The following is a 16,145-nucleotide window of genomic DNA, read 5'->3' as shown; positions in this document are numbered from 1 at the left end:
TTTAATGCCTTCCAGAAAATGTTCTTCTTTAAATATATAAACATACAATATATCAAATGAAAGAACATACCCTCTGCTTTTAAACAAAAAATCTCTTGTAATCACCTCTCAAATATGGGTAGATTTCTTCAGAAACACCAAATTTTGAGCAAAAAGCTGTGATAATTCCATTTTTGTTAAAATGACTTTTGATAGAGATCAGATTCAGAGCGAACCTCAAAACACAGATATGTTTTTTACTAGATCGATACTTCCAGGTTTTAAAATTTACGCAATCCTGGTGGATAATAGCGGTATTACGGATTTGCGGAAATACTCGTCATTGGCAGGGAAGCCAATTTCTTAATTGATGAGTTAACCCGACAATGGGGTGGAAAGAGTTAAAGCAACACCAACGAGTTTTTTTAACCTTAAAAAACATTTCCAAAAAAGTTTCAGTCGTTCATCCACTCGAAACAGGGTGAACGGCACTTTCACATTCGCTTTGCAGCCCTCTATCGGCCAAAATCGCACTAAAGAAGTTTCCAACCATCGCGTCGCGGTCCTGTAGTTCGAGTGAAAACTACAAAAACCTGCTTTACGGCAGACCTTCAACCCAATCAGAGCCGGCTTTGCTGCAGTAGGCTAAATTATTTACGACAGTGGTAATGGACGATTCCACTTCCAACCTGTAGGGGGCACAAAGAGCAAAAACTCTTTAGTGTTGCTTTAAAGGTGATTTTCTTAGTATTTGGATTTTTTTTGCACCCTCAGATTCCAGATTTTGAATTAGTTGTATCTCGGCCAAATATGGTCATATCCTAATAAACTATACACCAATGGAAAGCTTATTTATTTAACTTTCAGATGATTTATACATTTCAAGGTCCAAGGCCACAATTAATGTACATGTACTGTAAAATAAGCTGAATAAAATAATAGAAAAATATTAAATAATTTTGACTGTTTGTGACATTCTTGAGAGACAACATTTGTAAAATTTCTGGGTTTTTCTCAGGAGAAACATCTGAAATGCAGGAGACTTCATTTGCTCTCCATTTAAATTCATTGATGTCTAAGAGAAATAATTGAGACATTAAAGAGATCTCATCTGTGAGTTCATGTAAATGAATTATTGACTGATTCAGTTGTGTGCTGTATTCTAATCAAAACTGTACAATATGGTGTTGTCTTGTTTTATTATTGGCAATCTTAGTGTAAATGTATCTTTTTTATGTGTTGTTTATTGCAGCCATTCTAAATTTCTTCTCATTTATGTGCCACATACAGTAAATAGAGATTTAATTACAAGGATAAATTGTCTATCAGCTGTACATTTTAAAAATATATGCTACCATTATAGCTACAGTGCAGCAGCCTACTTATGAATAGCTTCTAATGTAACTCACATTTAAAGAAACGCTTAACTCCTATAAATTATGAGCAACCTTGTTAGCTCCAGTTTCAAAGTAGGTTCCCCAACACTGCCATATTCAATTTAAAGTTTCCAGGTACTTTGACAAGGGTAACGACTAAGGCATTGACCAACTTTTTTATTAACACAGTTCTGAAAGGTCACAGCGATGATTGACCACGAGGACGTGTTCTTCCTATCCTCCCCGGGAAGAAAAGATCTATAAAGCGCACCTGCGAATATTCCGGCAGGTTGTTACGCAGCGTCAATGAGGCTAAAAATGTCTGAGCGGGTTTTATGGAAAGCAGAAGGTTAGGATAAGTGACCTTGTCTCTCCGTTGATTAAACCGTGCCGCCACATGGCGAATATCTCACGACGTGCCGCACTCTTTCACCGAGTGGCCATTATCATTAAAAGCGTGTTAAAGATGCCTCAGGAATTCTGCCTGTCGTGAGCGTTAACCTTTGACCTTTGCATAAGCTCGGTAATGACAGTAACTAAAAATTGCCCTAACTTCAATCGTATCCTAAGGGGTCTTTTTCACATAGCTTAGAATTATAACAAGTTTGAACTTCTTTCTAGATGAATAGTGTTATAAATACCAAACAACTAATCCTTTTCTTATTTATTGTATTTTTCAAGTGAGAAAAAGAGATCAAGCATGAATTTTTCTAATCAATGAATGCTCATCTCTAAAGTGATGTTGAATTTGAATTCTGGCTGATCCATATTCCATTTGGCCTCTGACTGAAATCCATCAAAAAAATCATTTTTCACTGTGGTAATGGGATTGATCTTCATCCTAAGCACAGTGTGTGAACAAAATCATCTACCTTTGTTCGTTAATTCATTTTTCCAAAATTACAAAAGGGTTAAAACTTCACTTTTCACCACCCATTCCTCATCATAGGGTTGCCAGAGAAGCGCAAGCGTCGTTTAATTATAACTCGGCCAGTTTGGGAATACTGGGAATGTCACATCATCGGCTGTTAAATGCTAATGAAGGTGTCATAATTAATCCTTCTTTTCTTGATTGTTTGTTCCCGCAGCGCTGAGGGATAACAGGATCGAGCTGGTCCGAGCAACGTCGCAGGAATTGACTATCAGCATCGGCGAGGTCACGCTGGGAGATGAAGGGATGTACACCTGCTCTCTCTTCACCATGCCTGTCAAAACAGCCAAGGCCTTTCTCACTGTCCTGGGTAAGGGTTCATTTCGCATGCTTTGTGTGTGAACTATATTATTAATATATGAACTATATTATTTACTAGTGACTAATACAATTTAATGAGCTAGTTTAGTTGATTCCTGATTTTGGATCAAATCAAATCGAAGATACCATAATTACGTACAGGACATTTATGTGAACTTCTAGCAGGCTTTATAAATGCAATGATAAGAAATATTGTACATTTAATAGACACACACACATTCGGTCCCAATTAATGTTTGTCAGTGCACTGCAAAAAATAATTTTCAAGAAAAAAAAATCTTAGTATTTTTGTCTTGTTTTCAGTAAAAATATCTAAAAATTCTTAAATTAAGATGCTTTATCTTGATGAGCAAAACGGCCCAAGAAAATAAGTGTAGTTTTTATACCAAATATATCAAATTAAAGTGATTTCGTGCATAAAACAAGCAAAAAATCTGCCAGTGGGGTAAGCAAAACAATCTTGAACATTTTTCTTAAACATTAAATTCAAGAAAGATTTGCTTACCCCATTGGCAGATTTTTTTGCTTGTTTTATGCAAGCAAGAAAATAAGTCTAGTTTTTAGACCAAAAATATCAAATTTAAGTGATTTTGTGCATAAAACAAGCAAAAAAATCTGCCAATGGGGTAAGCAAAACAATCTTGAACATTTTTTCTTAAACATTAAATTCAAGAAAAATTCTAGAAAAATTCAAGAAAAATTCAAGAAAAATTCAAGAAAAATTAGCTTACCAATTGGCAGATTTTTTGCTTGTTTTATGCAAGCAAGAAAATAAGTTTAGTTTTTAGACCAAAAATATCAAATTTAAGCGATTTTGTGCATAAAACAAGCAAAAAAAATCTGCCAATGGGGTAAGCAAAACAATCTTGAACATTTTTCTTAAACACTAAATTCAAGAAAATTCAAGAAAGATTTGCTTACCCCATTGGCAGATTTTTTTGCTTGTTTTATGCAAGCAAGAAAATAAGTCTAGTTTTTAGACCAAAAATATCAAATTTAAGTGATTTTGTGCATAAAACAAGCAAAAAAATCTGCCAATGGGGTAAGCAAAACAATCTTGAACATTTTTTCTTAAACATTAAATTCAAGAAAAATTCTAGAAAAATTCAAGAAAAATTCAAGAAAAATTCAAGAAAAATTAGCTTACCAATTGGCAGATTTTTTGCTTGTTTTATGCAAGCAAGAAAATAAGTTTAGTTTTTAGACCAAAAATATCAAATTTAAGCGATTTTGTGCATAAAACAAGCAAAAAAATCTGCCAATGGGGTAAGCAAAACAATCTTGAACATTTTTCTTAAACATTAAATTCAAGAAAATTCAAGAAAGATTTGCTTACCCCATTGGCAGATTTTTTTGCTTGTTTTATGCAAGCAAGAAAATAAGTCTAGTTTTTAGACCAAAAATATCAAATTTAAATGATTTTGTGCATAAAACAAGCAAAAAAAATCTGCCAATGGGGTAAGCAAAACAATCTTGAACATTTTTTCTTAAACATTAAATTCAAGAAAAATTCAAGAAAAATTAGCTTACCCATTGGCAGATTTTTTGCTTGTTTTATGCAAGCAAGAAAATAAGTTTAGTTTTTAGACCAAAAATATCAAATTTAAGTGATTTTGTGCATAAAACAAGCAAACAAACTGCCAATGGGGTAAGCAAAACAATCTTGAACATTTTTCTTAAACATTAAATTCAAGAAAAATTCAAGAAAGATTTGTTTACCCCATTGGCAGATGTGTTTGCTTGTTTTATGCAAGCAAGAAAATAAGTGTAGTTCTTAGACCAAAAATAATTTGAGTGATTTTGTGCATAAAACAATCAAAAAAATGGGGTAAGCAAAAAAATCTTGAACATTTTTCTTAAACACTAAATTCAAGAAAAATTTGCTTACCCCCATTGGCAGATTTTATTGCTTGTTTTATGCAAGCAAGAAAATAAGTGTAGTTTTTAGAACAAAAATATCAAATTTAAATGATTTTGTACATAAAACAAGCAAAAAAACTGCCAATGGGGTAAGCAAAAAATCTTGAATATTTTTCTTTATCACTAAATTCAAGAAAATTTTAAGAAAAATGTGCTTACCCCATTGGCAGATTATTTTGCTTGTTTTATGCAAACTAGTTTTTAGACCAAAAATATCAAATTTAAGTGATTTTGTGCATAAAACAAGCAAAAAAATCTGCCAATGGGGTTAGCAAAAATATCTTGAACATTTTTCTTAAACACTAAATTCAAGACCAATTGGCCTACACCATTGGCAGATTTTTTGCTTGTTTTATGCACAAAATCACTTCAATTTGATATTTCTGGTCTAAAAACTAGACTTATTTTATTGGTTTGTTTTGCTCATCAAGAAAAATCAACTTAATTTAAGAATTTTTAGATATTTTTACAGAAAACAAGACAAAAATGCTAAGAAAATCTTTTCTTGAAAATATATATTTTTTTTGCAGTGTAAATGTGGGGATCGAACCCTCTGTGACTTGATACCATTTGTGTTGCAGTCATGTTCACAAATGGTTTTAAGGTTTGTTTGCTGTATGTATCAGATGGTCACTGAATGGATGTGGGTGGTCTGCAGGCATGTCTGTGATCACCAGATTTTTATCTTTCTAAGTATATTTAATCTGATCTAATATGATCTGGCGTACCACTTGTGTCCTCTTGTCAGAATCAATTACTTGCAGTATGATTAAATATATGTTCTAGTTACAAACCTAACCAGATATCATAAGACGTAATAATGTCAGTAGATTGATGCCTCACCTTTGGTCTTGCAAATCATATAAACAATGCCGCATTGTTAAACGTGTGCAGTCGACCCAAATTGGGTTCGAATTAGATTTTATTAAAGCCGTCACGTGGAAACATTAACAACTTAAAAGAAAATAGCAAAATTCGCCTTTTCCTGCAAGATAATTAGAATTTTACCTCAGAATGCGATGGGGGCGTCGCAAATCTAACTTTGGCCGGGATCAGAATTTAATTAAATGGATTCACCCGGTCGCCTTCTACAAAGGCGCAGATGATCACAGAACAGTGTCGAGAAATGACACAGAAAGAAGTTTAATTAGTTCTCTCTCTATCAACTTTTCCTACTTTTGTCAATCAAAAGTCAAACAGACTTTGTATCAAGTCCCAGACATAGCAGACATAATGTCATCTCTGACAGCCCACAAATGTTGCTTAATGCCATACTTCTGCATTAATTAGGAGCCCAATTAGCCAGGCTCATTTTAATTAGTTGCCGTACACCATTAAAATCATTACAGTTGTACACTTTTTGTCAACAAGCCTGCATTAACGTTACGTTCGTTGTGAATACATAAATGGATGCACTTAATTTGCATGTTGTTATTGCTATCTAGGAAAAATATGCAACTTTGTGTGTAACAGTATAAGCGATGCTTATTTATTATTTACATATATTGTTACTTTTGCTATGCATATTGTTAGAGATTAATAGAATATGTACTTAATCTTTTTTTTAGGTATTTGCCCAATGTAAGTGTGAAAAAGGCACTATCTACAGTAGATGGAGTTTTTTACTCTTTTTAAGTACATTTTTCAATTATCTGTACTTTGTGTTTTTCTTTGGAAAACTTTTACCAAATTCCCTTTAGGGAAGTCACTAGGCAGCCATGTTTGCAGCGCCTCTAGGCAGTTTTTTCAGTCATGCACGTCCTACACTTGAATGGGGAAAGATAGATATCTACAAAATTGCAATTCTTCCAAAAAAATTTAAAGGCATAATTCCAAAAATGTAACCTGACATTAACTGTACCATTACTTTTGTTTCTTAAGCTCAAATTATGAATAGAGCCCCTCCCCCGGAGAACCGTCTTTATCACATGATTGGTCCTTTTAAGTGAAAGGCGGGACTTCTGTCGCCACAGTGGCCATATTGAGCGTTGCATTGTCCCCTATTCATACAAATACAATCTCAATCTTGTAAAATACAATATATTTACTTTTACTTCACTACATTGATAAGAATAAAATTGTACTTTCACAATTTTTTTAAATTAAATTTAATAATTAAAGGAATAGTCCATTTTCTTAAAAGAAAAATCCAGATAATTTACTCACCACCATGTCATCCAAAATGTTGATGTCTTTCTTTGTTCAGTCGAGAAGAAATTATGTTTTTTGAGGAAAACATTGCAGGATTTTTCTCATTTTAATGGACTTTAATAGAACCCAACATTTAATACTTAACTCAACACTTAACAGGTTTTTTCAACGGAGTTTCAAAGGACTATAAACAATCAGTCTTATCTAGCGATATGATTGTCATTTTTGACAAGAAAAATAAAAAATATGCACTTTTAAACCACAACTTCTCGTCTAGGTCCGGTCCTGTGATACGCCAGCGCGACCTAACGTAAATGTGTGGTGACGTAGAGAGGTCACGTGTTACATATATGAAACGCACATTTGCGGACCATTTTAGACAATAAACTGACACAAAGACATTAATTAGTATCATTCCACATACAACAACGTCGAAACGGTCCTTTTTCTCCACACTTGTAAACACTGCAGCGTAGTTTCGCGTTCGTCCTCTGTGACCTCTTGACGTGATGACGTATTGCGTGGGGTCACGCTGGCGTATCACAGAATCGGACCTAGACGAGAAGTTGGGGTTTAAAAGTGCATTTTTTTTCTTGTCAAAAATGACAATCGTTTTGCTAGATAAGACCTTAATGCCTCGTTTGGGATCGTTTAGAGTCCTTTGAAACTCCGTTGAAAAAAATTGTTATGTGTTGAGTTAAATATTAAGTGTTGGGCTCTATTGGGGTCCATTGGAGTGAGAAAAGTCCTGCGGTGTTTTCCAAAAAAAAAGAGTATTTCTTCTCGACTGAACAAAGAAAGACATCAATTTTTGGATGACATGGTGGTGAGTAAATTATCTGGATTTTTTTGTTTAAGAAAATTGACTATTTCTTTAAGTTCAAATAGCTAATTACAATAACATCTAGTACTTTCTTACTTTTACTCAAGTAATATATGAAGAGTTTGGTTCCAAAACGCAATAAATCCATTTTAACTAATTTCGGTAAAAACGTGTTTTCTATACCAAGAAAGTGACAAGATGAAAACCACAATCTTCTATTACAAACTTTCACATAGCATCCTTAGGTTATAAAAACATAAAAAATTTGAATCCATAATTTGATTTTCAAAGATTTATTATAAAAACTGATTATTTTTCCGTAAAATGCAATAAATCCATGACAATTTTTTTTTTCAAAATGCTATGAATCTATTGAATCAGTATATAAATATGCAATGTGATGTCACAATGAGTATGCCTCAACCATAACCGCTCACAGACTTCGCCTTATGAGCGCGTAGTTCAACCTTCTGCCAGAGACACATTTTGATGTAGTCCAAATCCCATTTGTAAGCGCATATAAAGAAACACACACAAAAACAGCACGTTTTTCATTGCAGCCACATATAATGTAAGATCTGTGGTGTATTTTGAGCTGAAACTTTACAGACACATTCTAATGGATACTAGAGACTATTTCATATTGCTGACAACACCGACCGTGTGTCTCAATTCGTTCGCTAGCTCCCGAGGTCGTAAATCAGTATATCGTGTACACAGGTTAGGGCACTGGTAAGGACCCTAGCTCACTTCACATTGGGACAATGTTCACTTATTTTTCTGTCACGTGGCTGCTTAAGCGCGTTGTAATCACTCACAGCTGTTACTCATCAACAACCGCAAAACCAACTAATCTCTCTGACTTAATTTTAAAAACAGTACATTTTGGAAAAATGCTGTCATTATTCTCTTACATATCTGTGCATAAAATTGGAGGCATATAATTACATTTTAAATGTAATAAATATATTTACAATTTTAAATAAATATTATTATTTTAAATATTGAGTAGATTGTGGTCCCTTACTGTGTAGCAATGTGTGTTTATATTTACAACTAAAACAAACGTTTGTCTTTATAAAAGTTCTGTAACATTTCATAAAGTTTATTGAGTTGGATCACGTGATGTTCAGTTGGCGAGCTTCGGAAAAGGTCACGTGATTTCCGGTTAGGGAACATAGCGTTGCATTGTGGGAATTTTTAGGGATCGAACGTTCCAGTGCACTGAACGGATTTTGTGATTGAGACAGCCCTTAAAATGGCTGACTCCCTGATTAGTGCCCTGACTACTGAACAAGGGAGCTGATTGAGACACACGGCTAGGTTAGCGGCCCTTTAATATAAATTGTAGTGGAGTAAAAAGTATCATGTCATGCTTTTGAATGTGGTGACAAACGTTTTACAAAGAAAAACACTCTGAAAAAGTAGAAAAGTAAAAATACCCACAACTGCTTAACACTTAACTTGAGATTAACATGATATTAAGCGACTATCTCAAACGTGAGCGTCTATTTGATCATAAACCCCTTTAAAGCGCCTGCAGCAGGCTTGTATTTTGACATGACCATATGCACATCGGAGGTTCCGAACGCATATTTTGACATGCACGCCACACATGTGACAGGCTACATACATGTTGTGACGAGCTTCGCATCATGTGCCCTCGGAAGAGAAGTCACCGCCAATGGGATTAAATAACATATTTTTGTACTTTACATCAAGCATATCTATCGGAAGATGCAGCTGTTCGTCCTCTAGGCTTATCGTCGTTTTAGGACAATATAAGTAAGCTGCGCATGGTCCAGTGAAGGCTATAGGTCACGCTGCTCTGGAATGACTGATGTATTTACTCTGTTGCTTTTTAATGCATAGTGCATTGTGGTTGTTTTTGCCGTGATTTATTTCTTAGGAATGTGATTAAGGCCTCATACTCAGGGGAGCAATAAGGCCTGTGAACCGAATGCCAAACGTCTGATCTCATCTTCAATCAGAGCGAACCCAATATCTAATTTTCCTGACTAATGTTCCCTATTGATTTTCTTTGTCTAAGTCGGCTACCCCAGAAAGGAAGCTCATGACACAGTAATGTATTTGCGGGCCGCAGAATTTCCTGTGCGCTCGAAATATTTCATCAGATTGAAACGCTGATTGCCTTTGTATGTGAAAGACGAAAAACGTGACATCAGCGCAAGCGTTCGAGGTTCGGCGTCTCGAGAGCTGGGATGAGTTGGAACTTTAAAAGATTTGAAGAAGTTTGTCCGATAAATCAGAAAGTAAAGTGAAGAAATGTGTAAGCCGTGTGAATCTTTTGTATGTCATAACCTCCATTTTATTTAAGATACACTATTACTTTTAAACTCTGGAATAATATGATCAAATAACCACTATGTGTAAAGGGTCTCAATTCAAATTAACCTCAATGAGAGAGGAAACCCCAGGCAAAATAAAAGGATTGGAATATGTGACAGCACATAATAAATGAAAAATCTCAAAGTCTATAACTCTCCCTTATACCTTAAGCTGGACTGCATGAAGGATTTAGCGTGAAACAGCAGAAATGTTTAACTTAAACAGGGTTTGGCTATAACGTTTAACAGCATGGCTATTGAAGGGTGTGACTTTATTATGCCATAAAGGGCTGAAACCGAGCAGAGTTTTGGGCTGTTTCAACATATGGTTTAGTATATGTCGACAATTCCAACAATTGGATTTAAATGAACCTACACTATAAAAAAATATATAGCATGAAATTTAAACAACTTACTTTTTTTGTGATAAGTTGACATAACTTAAGTGCTTGAGCTAAAGTAACATAAAATATATGTTGATATGATATTATTTTTACAGTGTATAAAGTGGTAGAGCGTTGCATCAGCAGTGCAAAAGCTAAAGGGTTTGAACCCTGAAAACAGACATGCTGATAAAAATGTATATCTAATAAAATCAATTTATTTAAGCTACATTTAAACAAAAGGGTGATTCTCACGAAACCATTGAAACACCACGGCACTAATGATTTTAGCTTTAAAATGTGTAATATAGTTACATTAAAAAGCATCAGAATTAACACAATACTGTGTTCTACCTTGCACAATGTGTGATTTCAACATTAGAATTTATAATTGTAAATTTTATCTCATTTTCTGCTGAAATTCTCATAACCGCAATGTGTTCGGCTGTGTTTGAACATGCGTTATGTTGTAATTTAATCAAATTAACACAAAAATATTAAGAAAAAAAATAAATGGATGTTTTGCTAGACTACTTTAGATGACAGAAAAAATATTTACTGAATATTCATGTATAATAATAATGAAGAAAAATTAGGAAAATGATGTGTCCATGCCTGATGTTCTCATCCTCCGCAACACTTTTTGAGAACAGTTTAAGCACACATACAGAATTTTAATAAAGTTTGATTTTGAGTGACCAAGCACATGGACCAGTTACTTCAAGATGGCTACCAGGAAAGATAATTTTTTTACAGTTAATTTGAAATATTGTCTTGTCAGAATGCTTACACATAATTTTGATTATCATTACCACAACAGATGCTTATTAAATGTTAATTTAATTAATAGAAGCATAATACTTTGATTTTAAATGCATGTGCAGAATCTCCAAATTATGTTCTTTCAGGTTTGTCATGTCATTTTGAAAATATGTCAGTGTTGATGTTTTCTGACTGTTGCGGTAATGAGATTTTTTAGGACTAATTTTTTAAATTATGTTACAAAAAGTGTTAAATGATAAGTAAAAGTTTTTAAATTAATGTTCCCATTTACTCCAGACTTTGTATTTCAATGTCTGGTGGGAAAGAAAGTAAATTTAAGCAATTTTTACATTTTCATGCTTGACATTTTTAAAACCACGTTTTCGTGAGAATCACCCAAAAGTTTTTTCTAATTTTTTTTTGTTTAAATGTAGCATAAATGTATTGCAACCACTTACCTTTGTGGAAAAGCAGAAGAAAATCATGCATAAATGAAAATAACCTCTTTAATACTACTCGCTTAAATTCGCATCATTTATAAATAAATAATTATTTATATAGAAATTTTGTCATTTGGATGTGTTTCTAAACCTTGAAAATGTTAACATTCAAGCCATTTTAATGCAAGATGTTAAAGTGAGCTGTTTTCTGTGTGCACAAACACAAACTCAAATGCACGCACACTCATAAGCGAACTTACGGAGACGCACGTTTCAAAAAGCATGCAAACACAAAAAACTCAATGCGCTTGACAGGACACATACACACAAAATTATCTCAAAATACCACAGTCTTGGCCAACCTTTTCTTAAAAACAGTCCATTATGTCTTGAAATGACTACTGACAATTCAGAAACAAATCAGATGTTTGTTAGATCCGTGCCCGATTATTCGGTCTTAAAGGGATAGTTCGGCCAAAAACGATATTAAACCCATGATTTACTCACCCCCAAGCTGTCCGAGTTGCATATGTCCATCGTTTTTCAGACAAACACATTTTCGGATATTTTAGAAAATATTTTAGATCTTTCTGTTGATTAAATGTAATGTTACGGGGTCCAGCCATAGTCCACGACCTTCAAGTCCAAAAAAAGTGCGTCCATCCTTCACAAATTAAATCCAAACGGCTCCAGGATGATAAACAAAGGTCTTCTGATGTTAATCCGTGCGGTGTTGTTGTAGAAATATCCATATTTAAAATTTTATTAACGTAATTAACAACCTTCCGGTAGCACCGCCATCTTAAGCCCGGGATACACTGCACGATAATTGGCCGTCCCAAACGAAAGATTGCCATCGTGAAACTATCGTCGCGATTTCTGTGATCGTGGCTCTCCATCGGTGGTCCTATGTCGTACAGTGAGAGAGGTTCAAAGACGGCCGTTTTCCCGGTCTTGCGTCCAAAGATAGGCTACGATAGTTTTCTGGCAGTGTCAGAAATTCGGCATGATCACCGCACAGTGTGTTTGCTGCTACGACCTGCGCGCCGGTATTTGTTTACCACGAGCGCATGCTGGTGACGTTGCGCAACGTGTGACGCAGCCGCCGAAGCTTCCGTGTCATCATCGTACAGTCTACATGCCTCTCGTACCCGAGTTTAAACGATACATGTCGCACAGTGTGATAAGGTAATGATCTTATAAGAGGACAAAAATCGTGCAGTGTATTCCGGGCTTTAGACTCAGGAGAGAGTATTAGCGTAGTGTACGCACTTTTCTTAGTGACGTATGACAAATTCGGAGGGCGGGGGGACAGAGCAGCAGCAGAGAAACCGCTGTACGCTGCGTAAGCGCTCATTCTGAATGCGGATGATACTAAGATGGCGGCGTTTAAAATTAGTAAATCCTTTTTTTGCTTCAGTTTTTTATAAATTGGGTAAATCTAGTCCACATCTAGTGGATAATCGCAATATTACAGATTAACATTAATACTTTTCCCTCATCAGGAATACTTTTTTATACAACTGCTTTCTCCTTATTGACAAGATAACTTGTCAATGGCGGGGAAAGAGTTAATTTATAGAATGAAGAAGACTTTTGAGAAGAAATGTTTTATTCATTTAATTTTATACTACTGTTATACTATATTTGTAACTTTGTAGTTTTCTGTTTTCATATGCTTATAATTTTTTTATTTGATTACTTATTTGATTTCCTAATTTCCCTTTTTTGCTGATCCAAAAATTGCTTGATCCATGACTCAAAAGACATAATGTGATTCATTTAACCACTACTATCTAAAATTATGTAATTTGAGAGAAGGAATTAAAGTCCACCCTATTTTACCAAGGTCAACTCCGTTTAAAATTTCTGACCTCGCCACTGGTATAAACTACAGTATTACTTATCAATTTATTTCTCTCAATGTCCCTTTGTATCCAGGTGTGCCTAAGAAACCAGAGATCAATGGATTCACTAAGCCTGCAATGGAGGGAGATTTCATCACTCTGACCTGTGTGACCTCTGGCAGCAAACCTGCAGCTGATGTCCGATGGTTCAGGAATGAAAAGGAGATCAAAGGTGAGCAAAGCAGGTTCAAAGACAAATACGACTGAACTCACACTAGCCCTTATGTCACAAAGCACAAAGGATTTTTTTAAGTATGTATTTAATTTTAAAACATATATTCGATGAATGTCATGGGATGTTAATTAATAAGTATTTTGCAAGAGTGATAGTGTGCAGGATCTTTCTGTTGACCACATTTACTATTACTAGCCGGTGTGTGAGGGTGATAAGTTAAAAATATAAAATCATCAGGAAATCACAGGAGGAAAGCAAGTGAAAGCGCCGGCAGAAAAGATTTCTCTGAGCAGACTTTCCGCTTGCACTGCTTCAAGTTCAGCGCAGATGGCTTTGAGTTCCTCTGTCACGAGTGTGCCGGCGCGTTCGCCGCGCTTCTAAAAATACAGAGGTTCTAATTAGCAACGAGACTGTGATTCCCACGCTGACTGATTATTGTGTCTCTGGTGGACTAAAAGCTTGGGGAGGAACGAGTAAACCCCAAAGGACAAAGCAAAATTAAACCGTTTTTATTTATAATTTTTTTTGTATTGACTTTGTTCAAAAAGGTGCCTTGTTTTTCCTGTAAATTACTGAATTAAACTTAAGTAAATTAAATTAAAACATGCTTAAGGGGCGGATCACACAGAACGCATTTATGGCAGTGGGAGGTGTCTTTTTATTGTTTTCTATGAGCTTTATGCGTGCTGTTTATGCGCGCCGAACGCATCACGGTTTTGCCGCCTGCTGCGGCACGTGTTTTGCAGGAACGTGCTGTGCACCTCGGGGCTCATTTATAAAATGTTGCATAGAAACCATCCTACATTTGATCTTACGATCATTTATCAAAAATGCATACGTGTGATTTATAAAATGAATGTATGCACAGAAAACGCGTCTGACCCTTTCTGATCTTGTGCGCAGCTGAGCAGTTTCAGATCTCCACCTTTAAACCATGCCTAATTATTGTCATAGACATAAAAAAGAGCGTTCGTCAATGATAAATCCTTTTTCGAGCAGCAAGAATGGCTTATATTTCCAAAAAACTGCAGCAACCGGACTAGCAAAAGTGCGTACGTCTGCTCAGACCCTGCACTTTGACCGATCCCATCCTTAGCACGCTTTCGTCATTAGGATGCGATTGTTTGGAAGAAAACAGGAAGTAAAGTGCTCTTAACACATCTCATCATATTGCTTAGTCGATCTGTCACATGTGCTGCTCAGACGTTGACGTAACCCTGTCGCACACATCAGAAGGTTTTTATGAATGCAGATGAAGGCGTCTCTCCTTTTAAACTGTGCTCTGGCATGATTTGCTGTGCGTTTTGCGCATGAGCCCAAGTGAACCGACCCCACCTCTGCAAGCGGGCCAGGGCGGGATTAACCAAACTGCGCCCAGGCACGATATGGAGAGATCACACTAGTCAAACAATCTATAGGCTCTGGCGGTAAAACGTGCTCGGGCACGGTTTGGATAATAATGCGCACCCTAATGTCTTGAAATTACAATTGTGAGGATCCATCCGTGTTTTTTAAAGGCGTAGCTCACTCAAAAATGACTTTTTGGTGAATAGTTACTTTCATTGTTAGAAATAAAACAGATGTTATTATCGAAAACGTTATTCACTTAAAATCTCATACACATCTATTCAAATAAGACGCATGTAAAAACGCACAAGACACACATGAACCATACTTTCTGCTTAACGAAAGTTAATGAACTGAATACTAAACTAATGCAAAAACCGAACATGAAAGTTGCTTTGTTTTCAAAAACACCTACACTTTTTCCACATCCATCAAGATTAAATGCACTTCATCCTGTATACACATCTGTTGTTTTGTTGTCAGCTTTAAATAATCACTGTTAATTAAAGGAAAGATCTGAGCTAACTTGAGACTGCGATTGTTAACGAATACAAAGATAGCATCAGTAATCTGCGAAAACAGCAAACTCAAGCAGATCAGGTATCAGTTTCTTATAAGAATCCTAAACAAAGCAGCTTACATTTTCCCCATTCTCATCTAAAACATTGCTGATCCCTTAATGAAATGAAATAAGCTCTGACAATCCTGCCCCGCTCACAAATTCCCTCTGTTTATCACATGACCGGAGGGATTGACCACAGACGTGATATCCGATAAGAAGTCTAATCAGGATCCAGTTTGGAGTCAAAATTATGAGAGCCCTTGACTGGATTCAGATAAGAAGCTAAACTTTCCAGAGCAGGCTTTGGGTACTGCTCTTATTTCTTTCTTTTGGTTAAAGCTCATATTTGACGGATTTTGCTGAATGCGGAATTATGAAAAGCTTGACAAATTGAGAAGTATCCACTTCCTCTCCAACTCCACTTCCAGAGAGTTTGACTTTGAAGTGGCATGATTTGCATGTTTGAAGTGTCGTAGGATGTAATGTGTTTCAGTGCTCTTGGCTTGAACTTTTCATAAAGAGAATGAAGAACAGGGGTACGACCTCTGACGAAAAATAAAACTCTATTGTTACTATGTGCAATTCAGAGTTTTAACTGTATAGCTCACTTAATAATAAAATAGTCGTCATCACCCTCAGATTGTTCAAGGACCACATTGACTTTCCTTTAATTAAACACAAAGAGAACGACCAGCTGTGTTTTACCATTAAAGAAAAGTA

At 35.5% G+C, this 16,145-nt stretch overlaps 1 protein-coding gene across 5 annotated transcripts in view; it reads left to right on the top strand.

Moving 5' to 3' along the window:
* The window catches only part of cadm2a (cell adhesion molecule 2a), a 670,454-nt gene that overhangs the window by 618,725 nt on the left and 35,584 nt on the right, over window positions 1-16,145 (top strand). For all 5 annotated transcript variants that reach the window (XM_055208561.2, XM_055208557.2, XM_055208559.2 and 2 more), the window contains 2 exons: window positions 2,444-2,596; window positions 13,376-13,513. In XM_055208561.2, the coding sequence (XP_055064536.1) occupies window positions 2,444-2,596; window positions 13,376-13,513 (291 nt within the window). The remainder of the gene's footprint in view (window positions 1-2,443; window positions 2,597-13,375; window positions 13,514-16,145) is intronic.

The sequence above is a fragment of the Misgurnus anguillicaudatus genome, chromosome 12, assembly GCF_027580225.2.
Source record: "Misgurnus anguillicaudatus chromosome 12, ASM2758022v2, whole genome shotgun sequence".
Taxonomy (NCBI): Eukaryota; Metazoa; Chordata; class Actinopteri; order Cypriniformes; family Cobitidae; genus Misgurnus; species Misgurnus anguillicaudatus.
Note: the sequence above shows the minus strand (reverse complement) of the source record. Positions and strands in the feature narration are given on the sequence as shown.